We start from the raw sequence: 13,974 nt of genomic DNA on the forward strand, positions 1-13,974 counted from the left end.
ACAGAATTTTGCTAGGCTTGTTCACACATAGTAATTGGGATTTAAGACTTTATTTGCAAAGTACTTCAACAGAAAAAACTCACGTGCAGACTGAAAACTATAGAGCTGTAAAAAACCCCCAAACCTGCAGGGGAGCCATACTTACTAAAAAGATGTTATAGAATTGTTAGTTCTACAAATAAAGTAAAAATATTGCTTGTCAGAAGGACATCAAAAAAGAACTGGCCATTTCAGATGCTTGGTATAAAATACAGAAAACAAGTTTTACATATATTACCAACTTGCTCCTTCCAGCACGTCAGGGAGAAATTTCTTTTGTGTCACTTTTTAAACTGCATTTTCATGCCCTTGTTGTGTCTAAGACAACATAAGGAATCTGCACATACTGTGTTAAGATTCTTCTCTTAAATTGTAGCTATTAAGGGCCCTCCAGTACAGCACATCATGTCACTGTATCTTGCCATCACAAGCACAGAACACGTCCGGTGCGTATTTGAAAGGCAGCAGATAAAAACCAAAGAGGTTGCCTGTTATGACCCTTCATCTGCTCTCTACATTTCAAATATTACCATCTAACACTTCCTTCTCACTTTACAAAGAGCAGCAAATAAGAGTTCCCACTCTGAGGGATGATGTTACACTCCACTCTCGCCTGATCCACTTCATCTTAATGAATGAAATCCATCTGTATTCCCATAAACACAGAACTGCACAATACTATACAGACTTCTCAACTTTTCCAGACTTCTAGTGTATAGTTTTTGTGGTTGAAAACTCCATCTGAAAATACAAACATCCCACAGTCTCAGGCATTTCTTACTACTTTCAAAAGCCTGATAACTTCTTTTAGTTGCAAGCATTCACTGGAGAAATTCCCACAAAATTTTAGTGGGAGAAAAAATACTAATGGGGTATTTCTTTGCCAAAAAAAAATTTAAAACTAAAAGCACAGATGGGTAAAAATGTAAGTACAAATGTACCTGGATCTAAAGGACATTCATTCAGTTTGGCAAATTCTGCTGGAGTTTTCCCAGTAAGAACACAATTGGAGCTACGCAGCATTATAGGCATTCTGGAAGAGAAGCAGTTACACCAATACTTTAGATTCAGATACAAAAATATGAGTAGTCAAATTCAGAACAAAAATCATGCTGAACAAACGGGAGAAAACATGTTTAATTACAACACATGCAACCTATGAACAGTTTTTTTCCTTTAATCTCACCTTATTTCACCAAACACAGTTTGAAAAGAGAGACTTGAAACTGGACATCTACTGGCAGAAATTGTAGACTTCCTATTTAGTTTTTAGACAACTACTACAGGCACCCATGACAAACACAGTCAAGGGCAATGACTACTACTGCAAAGATTCCTGGTCCCCAAAACCAGTACAGTCTGCACTGAAGAACATGCTATTGCAGATCCACTGCTACCAATCTCTTCCAGCCTGTGACAAAGTCAAGGAATGTTCATGTTTATTTCAGCTTTCACACTGCAGCCTTTCAAGGACTTTGGCTTATTTAACAATTAACTAGCAATGATTTTACTGAAAAAATTACAATTAAAAAGAGGACTTTTATAGTCAGCTTCATACTGTACCTTTCCACTCAGTCTTTTTTATTAAAACTTCTGAAAGAACACATATTTTATTTCCAATTATTATTTCCAAATATATTATACTCCAAATTATATTATATTCAAATTTTATTTCCAAAAAAACCCCAAACAACTGCATTTTGCACAACAGAAAAACAGCTTATCACTACATCTACCAAAAGGCCTCCATGCCCTTTGGTGTCTTCTACAAAAAAGCAGACTTCCAGTCCAGCTTATAGAATTTCTCTCCTTGGTGGATAGCCTTAGTAAGACCTACATTCCAGGTGTTTGCTAAGACATACTTTGACAAAATTTATCCATGAGCTTTATTATGCAATTATTTGCAACCTCAGAGACATTTCATTGGAAATTACTCCAACAAAAAATAAGATTAGGTGGCTCTTACTAATGAAGTTGTATTTATTTTCTTCAAATCTTATAAATTATTTTAATATCTTACCCATTTTCATATTCTTATATCTTAAAAGAAAACTGATGAACTCAAAATTATGTATTTTTGAAGAGGATAAAAAGCTATCTTGTCACTACAGTGCTCCATACAGATAACCTACTTGCTTCAGTTATTACACTGAGAAAGTGTTTCCTAGAGGCAAGAAGTTTCCTATGATAATCATATTCTTGACACACACATAGAAGAAGCCCAATATACTGGCTATTTATATCAGAAACAGTAACTAGTTGGCCTAAGGAAACTCAAAATGGAGTACACAAATGCCATCACTGAGAACTCCAGTGAAACAGACGGTCATCAAGTATCTATTCTTCATTTCACATGCAAACAATAAAATATTGTCCAGCTAACATAAGACACTACAGTAAGTCACTATCCATTTGAGGACAGAATCTAATTTTTTTAATATCTGAAATTATCAGAAAGAATGGGAAGAAAATGAAAATAAAAATAGAACACACCATGAAATAATTCAAAGGACTCAAACGTAGATGGTCTTTTAAGAAGCTTTCTTAAGGAATTACTTAGAACAATAAACTATTATTTTAGCTAATGAAACTTGGTTTTGTAATTGCACTGCTCTGTAGCGTTCTACTGACAGAGTTAAAGTATATTTTTTTTAATATAAGAGCTTAAAATTTCACTACAAGAAATGTAGCCTCTTAAGTCTCTATCCTTTTTTTCCCTGTCAGTATTCTGCCTTTGGTAAGATGCACATTCACACAGTAAACAATTTCTGGAAGGCACTGACCTTTAGAGCCAGCAGAGTTGGTCTTCAAGAAACCTTGTCTACAAAAGCCAGACATTTTTATTGCTTTTAAAATGGAAATGTGCTTCCAATAAATGCTAGAACTTCCAGGTATTTTCCCTTTTTGTCACGGTTAAGAGCCTGTTTTTCTCCCTAAGGAACATCATTTTTTCTTTAAGAAATTGGATGTCCTCCACAAGACTAATAACCTCAAGTCATCTGACAGCCAGTCAAAAACAAAACCAGTACAAAAATCCCAAACATTTCTCCACAAAGCTCAGCCTTGGCTCTAAAAACCCCAATCTTAAATGTGAGCTAAACCTCATACAGAAGTAATGCTTGCTTTAGTGGTTCTACCACCCATCTTCACAGATGTATCTCTACATCCTCCATATGAAATACTCAGTAATTCAGTTACAAAGCAAACATGATTATTTTCATTTTACAGTAATACAGCTTGAAGCTCTAGTATTCTTTCATATATTTCCTTCTATGGTTTTATAGCAATGCAAACATAGGCAGCATCCATCCTTACATCATCCTTCCTTCTCTAGAAGGAAGCAGATTTTCATAACCTTTTGGAAAACAAGATTTTATAACAGAAACTAAAAATCACATCACTACAGCTGTTAATCAAGATTTGCCTGCTCACTCTCTACTTTAAACACTGAAGCAAGGTTAAACGACATTTATTTTGCAGTGAAAACTCTTCCCAGCACAGCAGCAAATGAAAACAAATCCCAGAAACTTGACAAATGGTGTTTTACCTGCCAATGGGCAATGCATTGCGTATGATCCTCTGGCTGCCTCGTGTGTATTCAATGTCCACTGTAATTGGGGCAGAATAAGTCATGTCCCTCAGGCGGCACTAAAAGGAGAACAATCACATGGTTGGATGTAGGCTTGCAAGCTGAAAAGTCTGTCTTAGAGCATCCCATGTTTGCCCACGTGTCCTGTAGGTGCTCACAAAGAAATCAAGCAAAGTGAAGCTTGACAAAGCTTCTCAGGGTACCTGTGCTATATTTGACAGTCTCCTGCTTGAAACAAAACCAGAGAAATGCTCAAATACAAAGTGATGCTTCAAAAGCAGCCAGGGGATATGTGTCTTCAAAGGACACCACTGCAGAACACAACTTCTATGCTTTTGCATATTATACTTTTATAAATAGTATTTATAATATTATATATAATTTGTATATTATACTTTTGTTTGATTAAAAAACAGGCCAAATCAGCAGGGCTGGCACAAAGACCATACTGTGCCCCAGGCTCTGAGGGCAGCATTCAGCTCTTGGATGTTTCCACATGAAGACTCTCAACAGCTGAAGAGTTGTGCCCTCACAGGCAGAGGAAAAGTAACACACAGGAGTAGTGACACTGCACTACCTTATCTCACTCTATGGTACTGTTTCTGAAGATGACTTTCAGAGGCCTCACTACAGTATCACTTCCTGTAAAGATGACCAGAATTTTAAAATTCCTCCTATAGCAAGAGAAGCTGGATATAGATATCTATATCTATCATTATAAGGCTCAATTATTTCTAATCCAATCTTTCTGCTCGGCTCTCATCCTCACTCAAAGACTGTTGCTAGACCTTAATATATTGCATATCTTCCTGCCAAATAAGATTTAATTGCATTTGCTAAATGCAACAGAGCAACTGACAGGTCATTCATGACCTCAGTGAGCATTCTACACCTTTGAGTGTCATAATTACAGGTTTAGCAGTATTCAGATCTGCTCATTTATGGTTCTATAATCTTTCAGTGCATTGATTGTGCACATAATTAATGTGTATTGGAGATGCAACTGTATGGAAAAAATGCCTCAAGTATCACTGCAAATTGTATGCTCCTTCCCTCCACATTAAAAAGGAAACAACCTCTCTAGTAATAAAATACCCCTGTGCATCAGCAGTTTTCAATCTGTGACTTGTAGAAAACTAGGTCCCATTGTGCCCCCAGCAACTTCACTCAATTGAAATGTAACTGAGAATATTTCCATTTTCTAATTACTTTAAATTAATCTGTATGAATAGTTGACAAAACTCCCATAAGGGCTGCATAAGAATGAGAGTTAGACAGCTTCATTAGTATTACTCAGGGAAAAAAAGGCTTCAGGAATCTTTGTGTATACTCTGTTCACAAAAGACACAGATATAAAATAAGAATTACACAGTGCAACATTTCAGCATTTGTATTTTTGTATCACCTTCCTTGATATAAATTCCCCTTACAGTAGATACTTATAGAAAAATACAGGCACGACTTGACCTTTAAGGAAACCAAGGATATTAGAACTCCCAAATTCAACTGAAAATAGGTAAAATATGCAGACCCTTATGAAACTCTGATCATTTTAGGTGTCTTTGGAAAGGAATTTGATAAACCTGTAACAGACATGCCCCTAAATATACAATCTTTTTGTTTTACTTTGTTATTTGTTCTATTTTGGTTTTAATTTTACCCCTGGATTGACCTGGTCAGCATCCTATTTAAGGAAATAACTGTTGCCTCCGTGTGTGTATAACACACTGAGAAAACAAAAAAAAGGGGGGGGGATTATGCCCTAGCATTAAGCATCATTGAGGATATATCCGAGATGCCAAAGTAGTTTATTCTAAATTCAAGGTCAATGTGCTCTATGAAGCATTTGTTTTACACTCTTCTGCTTGTACAGTCACTTCAGCTATACAGTAAGCAACCATTTTAAAACTTGGATGTTTGGATACAGGCTGTTAGCCATAAAAAAAATTTTGCAAGCAATTTCTTTAATATATGGAAAATATGCATTTTGTGCACACTCCTAACAACTGATTCAACATTAGCTACACAGTAGTAGTAGCAGAGAACCATGAGCTGTCCTGTATTACATCTGATTGTACTGCTGATGGCTGCATTACTTGGCTTGCTCAAAATCTTTCATGAACTTGAATGAGATTTGACTCGGGTCACTGGAGACAGAAACGTGACTACCCTCAAGAGGCCACCACTAGGTGGCCCTTGTCACAGAGTATCTCCAAAGCACGGAATGTCTTTCATAAGAGTCTAAAGTGTGCCACATGCATTAAAAGAAAAACAAACAAGCAAACCAACAATTCAGTCAGCATCAAGTGTACACAGCAAGGACACAAAGTGTCTCCTATGTGAGCTGATTTATTAGGCTGGCAATATGATGTATGTTGGTAAGTGTCAGTCCCATGATCAGTTCCTGTTCTGAGTCCGAAAAGAGGTGTCAGTGCCTCTTGTTGCAGTGGTATAAATCTCAAAGCACAGCAGCAGGAGAGAATACTTTGTTCCTAACCAATCTCTGAAGGGAACTGAATGGCTTTAGATATCTGGAAGCAACCCTGAAAGGTCCAAACCATCTCAGTTTATTGCTTTCTTGCACATAAAGAATCTACCTTACACATTGCCAAAAGCAACAGACCCTGGTTTCAGTCACAGAAACATTTATTCTCCAATATGTATCTTTACTTCAGAAGTACACAATCCATTTGTTAACTTGCATGTTTACAGCAGTTCTGCCAGGCAGAAAGAGACCTGGGAGTCTGGATTGACAGGAAGCTGAACATGAGCCAGCAGTGTGCCCAGGTGGCCAAGAAGGCCAATGGCATCCTGGCCTGTATCAGGAACAGCGTCGCCAGCAGGTTCAGGGAAGTGATTCTGACCCTGTACTCAGCACTGGTGAGGCCACACCTCGAGTACTGTGTCCAGTTCTGGGCCCCCCAGTTCAGGAAGGAGATTGAGGTCTTGGAGCAGGTCCAAAGGAGGGCAACCAGGCTGGTGAAGGGATCCAGCACAGACCCTATGAGGAGAGGCTGAGAGAGCTGGGGTTGTTCAGCCTGGAGAAGAGGAGGCTCAGGGGAGACCTCATCGCTCTCTACAACTCCCTGGAAGGAGGGGGTAGCCAGGGGGGGGGTTGGTCTCTTTTCCCAGACGACTTTCAACAAGACAAGAAAGAATTTCTTTACAGAGAGGGTGATCAGGCATTGGAATGGGCTGCCCACTGAAGTGGTGGATTCTCCGTCCCTGGAGATATTTAAAAAGAGACTGGATGTGGCACTCAGTGCCATGGTCTGGGAACCGCAACGGTGGTAAAAGGGTTGGACTCGATGATCTCTGAGGTCCCTTCCAACCCAGCCAATTCTATGATTCTATGATTATGCTCCTCACAAAGCTAATGCTCTTCTGCAGTTTCTTTTAATTTTATCAACTTCCACCTGTTTCTACTTAAAGCTTTCAAGTCTGCTCTCAGTCTTAAAAAATTAACAGAAAGAACAACAGATGCATCCCCAAAGAGTAGGAATAAAAAGAGAAACTGAAGTGACCTAGGGTGCTGACTGTACCTACGCTAATATTTAAGTTAAACCAATCAAAGAACACTACACTGTAGTATGAGGACTTCAGCTCTGTCATAAGAGTAACCACAAAATTCAGCACTTTCACAGAAAGCCACTCAAATACACCTTCCACAAAGCACTGAATAGAACTATATGCACATGCTATGGAAAAACAGAGAGAAAAATTACATTTATTACATGATGTTTCAATCTCTGAAGCTTCTTTCTACAGTGATGGTGGAATGTATTCTATCACATAATGTAGTACACATGTACTAAAAATTAAGTTACATGCAGCCATTTTCCAAGACATTCCCAAGATGAAACAAATAAGATAGATGTAAGTATCAGTACCTCATGAGGTGATACAGGTCGTGTCACATTGAAGCTTTCTTCCACATCTGGAGTACCCACATAGATATTCAGGTACCTGTGAGACAAACAGTTCCAAAATGAGCAATGAGCCAAATATTTTTCAGGTGGACACAGAATTCACAGAAAAATTAAATTAATTTGATTAATGTAGGCTGTTTAATAGTGAACAGTGAGTCTTCCCAAAGTAACTCATTGTATTTGAGCTATGTTCTAGTTAGAAAGAATTTAAACTGCACATGCAATGAACCCCAAGTTACTTTTGCAAATTGGCAATAAACTCTCTTGCCTGCCACTTGACATTACTAAATTACAGGAAATGGCGACATAAGGTATTAAGTCTGCTTCACAAGATTACTCTTTATGTCTTCCCATCTTGCAGTGCTCCAAATAAAGGACAAGTAATAGAAAATACTCTCTTCATTTGTACTGGTGCCCAAGAACATTTTATAGCCAATACCAAATCCATGAGATAGTACTGATGCTACTAATGAGATGGAAATAACTTCACTTACTTCAAGTACCACATTGGGTCAGCATCACTTGTAACTTTTTCATTGGCCTTCATAATTTTCTTTATCTAGGGGGGAAAAAATTAAATTAAAAAGAATCACGAGCCTTTTCTGAGTACTAAGAGACACTTTCCTCCCACACAGAAAGCATACCTCTACATTGATGAAATAGTTGAATGAGTCTATGTGCTGCTTCACAAGTCCTTTGACCTGGAAAATACATGCATGAAGCAAATAAAATCAGCTTCAGTAACATTAATCACATAAGGCAGAAATCAAGCATTTATAAGTGCTTTGGATCTGAAACTAATGGTTTCAGTTGACAAATTTCTGAGAACTGCCTGGACAATCAGTTCAGTTCTACACTGTATGTTTCTAGGTTTACACCAGAGCTGCCCTTGTTCTTTCAGTCAGAAAAGTAACTCAGTAATTGTAAAAGTAAACACACAACAGACTTGGAAATTCATATAAACAAACAAGAGCCATGCAAGTCAAAATATTTTTATCAGTTTGTTCTTATTTTGAAATGCTTTTTATCATCTATAGGATAACTTATCATGTGTGTTGCTTGAGAAATAAATTGTCTGCACCCTAAAAAGAGTAGCTAGCATGAAGAAGAATGAGAGCCACTGACACAAGACAGAACAGAGATGGGGTGTCAAAGGGAGAAGTCATTAAGCAAAGAAACAGCCACAGGAGGGCAGGACACTCACAAGAAATATGAGTTCTATTTGCAGGCAGGGAGACAGAGAACACTCCCAGGAGTAATATCACACAGAACAAACAGTACCCTCTTCCTCCAGGTAATGAGTTGATACAGAACATTTCCAGGTTTGAAGCTTAGGGTGTTTATAGCTATTAAATGAAGGGGGATTATGCTACATAAAACTATTTGGGATCAATGAAAAAAAGAAATATTATGGTTTGAAGGAAAAAAGTATTCATCTTGTTAATAGATTGGTGTTTGCAGAAATAAAATGTGTAACTACCCTAACTTCAGTGCAAAATCAGCTATGAAAAGGAAAGAAAGCTATCTGATGAGCTGACATGCTCAAAGAGGGCTTTAAGCTTTTTTAAACCCATGACAACAGGTTAAAAGACTTGAAACTTCATATAGAAAACAGACACATTTATTTAGTTTGCATGACAGGCAACAGTTCATTCTGAAATTATTAGAAAAGACTGGGAAGCTTAGAATGACAAATCTAACTGCTCCGTGAAGCCTCCATGGGATAAAACAAAGGAGGAGTAACTCCAGAGCAGAATTCTTTGAATTTTCCTAACTTACAAAAAGCACGGAACAGCATATGATACAGGCAAGAAAATGTTATAGATTTATAAGTGTCTAGAAATCAGGCTAGTGGCTCTTTCCATTTTTTTTCTATGAGGCAGCATCAACAACTTTATTGAAAGAAAACTCCACAAGAGAAACTGCAGTGCACATCAGCTTTGCTGGCATAAAAAAAAACATGCAACAGAAAGGCCAGACCACCATCAGCAACCCTGGAATAAAGAGCTCACTGGCTAGAAATAATGTGGGACAGATACATTTGGCAAAAAGCACACAGTAAAATGCACCTCACTATCACCAGCCCTCCCTTTTTCACAGTCTTGAGAATTCAGACAATATCACTAGATCAAGCTCCTGATGGAAGTTCATGTGGTTGCTAGGAGAGACATAGAAATGGGATTCATCAGGGTCCTGAAGGATCTTCACAGTCCTGAACTGAAGGGAAAATATACACAATCCTAACTGACTTTTGTACTTTGCTTTCCTGGCAGGATCAAACACCTGAGGGTGCCACAAAAAGAGAAATGCAGGTACTGAAACTGGGAAGGAAAGGAATTAAGAGAGGGAGACTGAAAAGAACCTTCCTGAGGTGGGCAACATTTCCAAGGGCTGGTGATGGGTACAGAGGTGGCTGCAATTCCTAGAGGAACCTGTGAGCATCACAGATTTTGCCTGCCATCTTTATGATACAGTTTTCATAACTGTCTTTCTCATTCCACACTTACAACTGTTTGTTAGTCCTGTTATTACATCTAAGTGCATTATATATAGAACTGTGCCTTCAACTAATACCACATTATATGAGTGGCACTGAAATTAGGACACTAGTAATATTTGATTTTAGTCAAGTTCTGACATTCATAAAGGAATTTATATCTTTCCCCTGTACTCAGCGCTGGTGAGGCCACACCTCGAGTACTGTGTCCAGTTCTGGGCCCCTCAGTTCAGGAAGGAGATTGAGGTCCTGGAGTAGGTCCAAAGGAGGGCAACCAGGCTGGTGAAGGGACTCGAGCACAGATCCTATGAAGAGAGGCTGAGGGAGCTGGGGGTGTTCAGCCTGGAGAAGAGGAGGCTCAGGGGAGACCTCATCAATCTCTACAACTCCCTGAAAGGAGGGGGTAGCCAGGGGGGGTTGGTCTCTTTTCCCAGGCAGCTCCCAGTAAGACAAGAGGGCACGGTCTTAAGTTGTGCCAGGGGAGGTTTAGGTTGGACATTAGAAAGAATTTATGGAGAGGGTGATCAGGCATTGGAATGGGCTGCCCAGGGAAGTAGTGGATTCTCCATCCCTGGAGATATTTAAAAAGAAACTGGATGTGGCACTCAGTGCCATGGTCTGGTAACTGCAGCAGTAGTGGATCAAGGGTTGGACTCGATGATCTCTGAGGTCCCTTCCAGCCCACCCGATTCTATGATTCTATATATATATATTCAAGCCTTTACAGAATTCAGACATGTGGTTATCTGCTTCCTACGAGAAACATAATTACAAACATTAACACTGCAGTCTCATATAAAGACCATGGGTGCCAGTAAAAGTATAAAACAATCTAGAAACATTACACCATATATACTGTTTGTTCAGAACGGCCACACAAAAATGTCAGCCTTTAAAAGGATGCCTCCCATAATTAATTTACAGGTAAATTAAAAAAACAATCTATGTGTATGAGTTTATCTGTAATTGCATGAACTAAAAAAAATTTAAAAATTGCAAAACACACACAGATGGTGAGAACAGGTATTCTGTGAAACAGCAAAAGCTAGAGGAGTGGGATGTAAATTAAGAATGGAAATATGAGTGTTCATATTATGAAATGAATGCATAACACTAACCTTCAGAAATGCTGGTAGAAGTCTCCATTTTTCCTGAAAAAAAAAACAGGCTGAAACAGATTTCCAGAGACTGGCCAAACAACCAAGAGCATTTAAGAGCAACCAACTTCTTGCTGTTCTTGAGAACTAACTGTTCTATTACTTTTACTTTACATAAACCAGCAATAATCTCAGCCCTGGGAGCAGCACTTGCTGACATGAATCTCTTTAAAACCTCCCAGCACCCTAAATCCAACAAAGACTGAGCAAAACTCTCCAAAGTAATGACAGATGTGTGTACATCGATCTTCCTAAAGCCTTCCCCCCATTTCTATTCTTTGGTGAGGGGACATCACCCTACATCAGCCCCCACGTTCTACCCCCACGACACGGGAAGTCCACCCTAGATTTAGCATGAAAGACGTAGGTAGAGAGCAAATACAAGGAGAAACAGCCAGCACAGAATGCGACTGCATCACTTGGCTCCAGAAACGAGTACGGTGAGATATTCACAGGGTATCAGCACCTCGTAATTTTAGTTTGACACTCAGCATTTAAAAGTCCACGGCAACGCTGTGGTTGTGGTGTGAGGCTGCAGGGACACACGGAGGGACTGATGGCAAACCACAGCACGAGGCTCTGGGGCTCCAGTTCAGACTGAGTGCTCTTCCTACACTGAAAAACCCCACTCACCCCAACCAAAGGCACTGGGACACGGCCTTTATCTCCTCCCTCTCCCCAGGCGGACCACTCGGCAAACTGGACCGGCGCCGAGGGCAGAACCCTCTTGGCCCCTGTTCGCAGGGCTGAGGCCGGGTCAACACGGGGGCCGGGCCGGGGGACAGCCCGGGGGACAGAGCCCTCTCCCTGATGGGCGCTAGGCTTGCGCTGCACACCCATTCCCGGCCCCCCCGTACCCACCTGCGCAGACAGATGAGGAACCCCGCGTCCCCCCCCAACCCAACCCATCCCAGCCCCCTCCGACAAGGCCTGACGCCTTCCGCCCCCTCCCCAGCAGGGCGGCTCGCCCCATCCCGCCGCTCACCTCCACCGTATTCACAGGAGCGGCCGCCTCCTCCGGAGTCAGTGCCCCCAACTCGGTGGCCAACGCCTCCATCCCCAACCCAGCACCACGGTACCGACCCGACACAACCCGGGGGACTAGGGACCTGCGGTGTCACAGCCAAACGCCTCCCTGTCGCCGCACCGCAGCGGCGCCCGAACGTTCCGGCACCAAACGAGCCCTGGTTGGAACTAGCACAGACATGGAGCTGGTGCGGAGGGTGGGGGCATTGCCGGGGGCGGGGAGGGCTGTCCGGACCCCCCCCTCTCAATACCTCTGCTCCGCGTTTTGGAGGTTTCCCCCCCTGAGTGCTGGCGCTGAGACCCACCTCACCTCCCCGCCCCTCCGCGACCTCAGCGCCGGCGGCTGCAGTCCCGGGAGTAGGCAGGGGGTAATGAGGGTATAAACTGATTTTACGGAGTTTTTAGCACTCAAAGCAACGTGGAGCGTGAGTGCCATCATCTCGGTGACACACACGGGAGTGCTTATCTTCCTCGGCTGTGGGATGACCCAGGAAACACTCGTGATCTTTGCAAATCCCCGCGGCAGCGCAGCCTTTGCCCCTTCCCCTGTGCCAATTGCTGAGCAGGTTCTGAAAGCAGAATGTGAGAAGTGTAAACACACACACAGATCCGGTTTGGCTCAGATCCTGCATTTCTCAAGTTCCCCTGGCCTGTCTGGTCAGATTTCTACCCATAACATGAAGGTCCAGGTCACAGATGACAGCAGCAACATTTCAAAACACTTCCCTTTAGTTTCCTGCCTACAGTGAACACTCAGCCTGCAGAGTTTGTTGAATATAGGGCAATCCTACAATATCCTATGTGGATATCCTTCCATCCTCACCCTTCCATCCTTCCATGCTCACCCAGAAATGGTTTCAGTTCACTGACCCACCCTCCTGTGACCTGGTGTGTTAGCTGGGGATGGCTTTTAATCAGAAATCATTACTTCCACAACACAAAACTGTAATAAATTAAAAGAGGAACTTAGACAATGGAAAGTTCCTTCTTACCTTTCTAAACCAAGCACCTGTTAAGAGTTTTTTGTTCATTTTTTTAATCATCACTCACAAGAAACCCAAGCTCTACCAGACAGCACAAGCTTAAAAAAAAAAAAAAAAAAAAAAAAAAAAAAAAAAAAAAAAAGAAAAGAATTTAGACATGATTGAGTTTCACTCATTTTAGAAATACTAGAATTTCAAGAAACAACTTGCTTTCAACATATTCTCAGCACATCTGACCCAGGCACATGCAGGATAACAACTACTTCAAGCCCAGCTGAATTGGGAAGCTATCCTGCATAATACTACCAAAAGAGGAGCAATATGGAACCATCAAGCACTTTTAATTAAAAATCATACAAAGAAAAGAAGCATATCCAACAGCTAAGTGTTTTCTAAGTCTCCTGCAACCAAAAAAACCTTTTAATAGTATTATATTCAAGAAAGTTCATAGCTTATCTACACATTGTGAACAGGACTGTTCAGTGGTTTTAAATTGACCACCTTTCTTTGATGCTTCTTGTTCTTCCAATCAAAAAGACAGCCAACAACTACTTACTCTTCTGTCTTTATTGCCACTCACTGCTCTGGAGATCTGGAATGGCCCTCCCCCCAGCATCTTCCAGTCTGAACACTCTTTGTCTATTTAATCATTCCAAAGAGTAGAGCTATGATCAAATGTAGTGTAACGAGGCAACCAGGTGCCACTGATTACCAGGTAGTGGGCAGAGCTTGTGTTAAGCCCACCTGTGCCTGG

The 13,974-nt window shown here is 40.8% G+C and overlaps 1 protein-coding gene across 1 annotated transcript in view; it reads right to left on the minus strand.

Annotated features, from left to right (window-relative positions):
* POLR3B (RNA polymerase III subunit B) overlaps window positions 1-12,354 on the minus strand; it is a 79,605-nt gene extending 67,251 nt beyond the window's left edge. The window contains exons 1-7 of the mRNA XM_030468058.1: window positions 12,197-12,354; window positions 11,173-11,205; window positions 8,202-8,258; window positions 8,052-8,116; window positions 7,519-7,594; window positions 3,587-3,687; window positions 981-1,072 (exon numbers count right to left, since the gene is read on the minus strand). Of these exons, the coding sequence (XP_030323918.1) occupies window positions 981-1,072; window positions 3,587-3,687; window positions 7,519-7,594; window positions 8,052-8,116; window positions 8,202-8,258; window positions 11,173-11,205; window positions 12,197-12,268 (496 nt within the window). The 5' untranslated portion in view covers window positions 12,269-12,354. The remainder of the gene's footprint in view (window positions 1-980; window positions 1,073-3,586; window positions 3,688-7,518; window positions 7,595-8,051; window positions 8,117-8,201; window positions 8,259-11,172; window positions 11,206-12,196) is intronic.
* Window positions 12,355-13,974: the final 1,620 nt, after the last annotated feature.

Source organism: Calypte anna, chromosome 1, assembly GCF_003957555.1.
Source record: "Calypte anna isolate BGI_N300 chromosome 1, bCalAnn1_v1.p, whole genome shotgun sequence".
Lineage (NCBI taxonomy): Eukaryota > Metazoa > Chordata > Aves > Apodiformes > Trochilidae > Calypte > Calypte anna.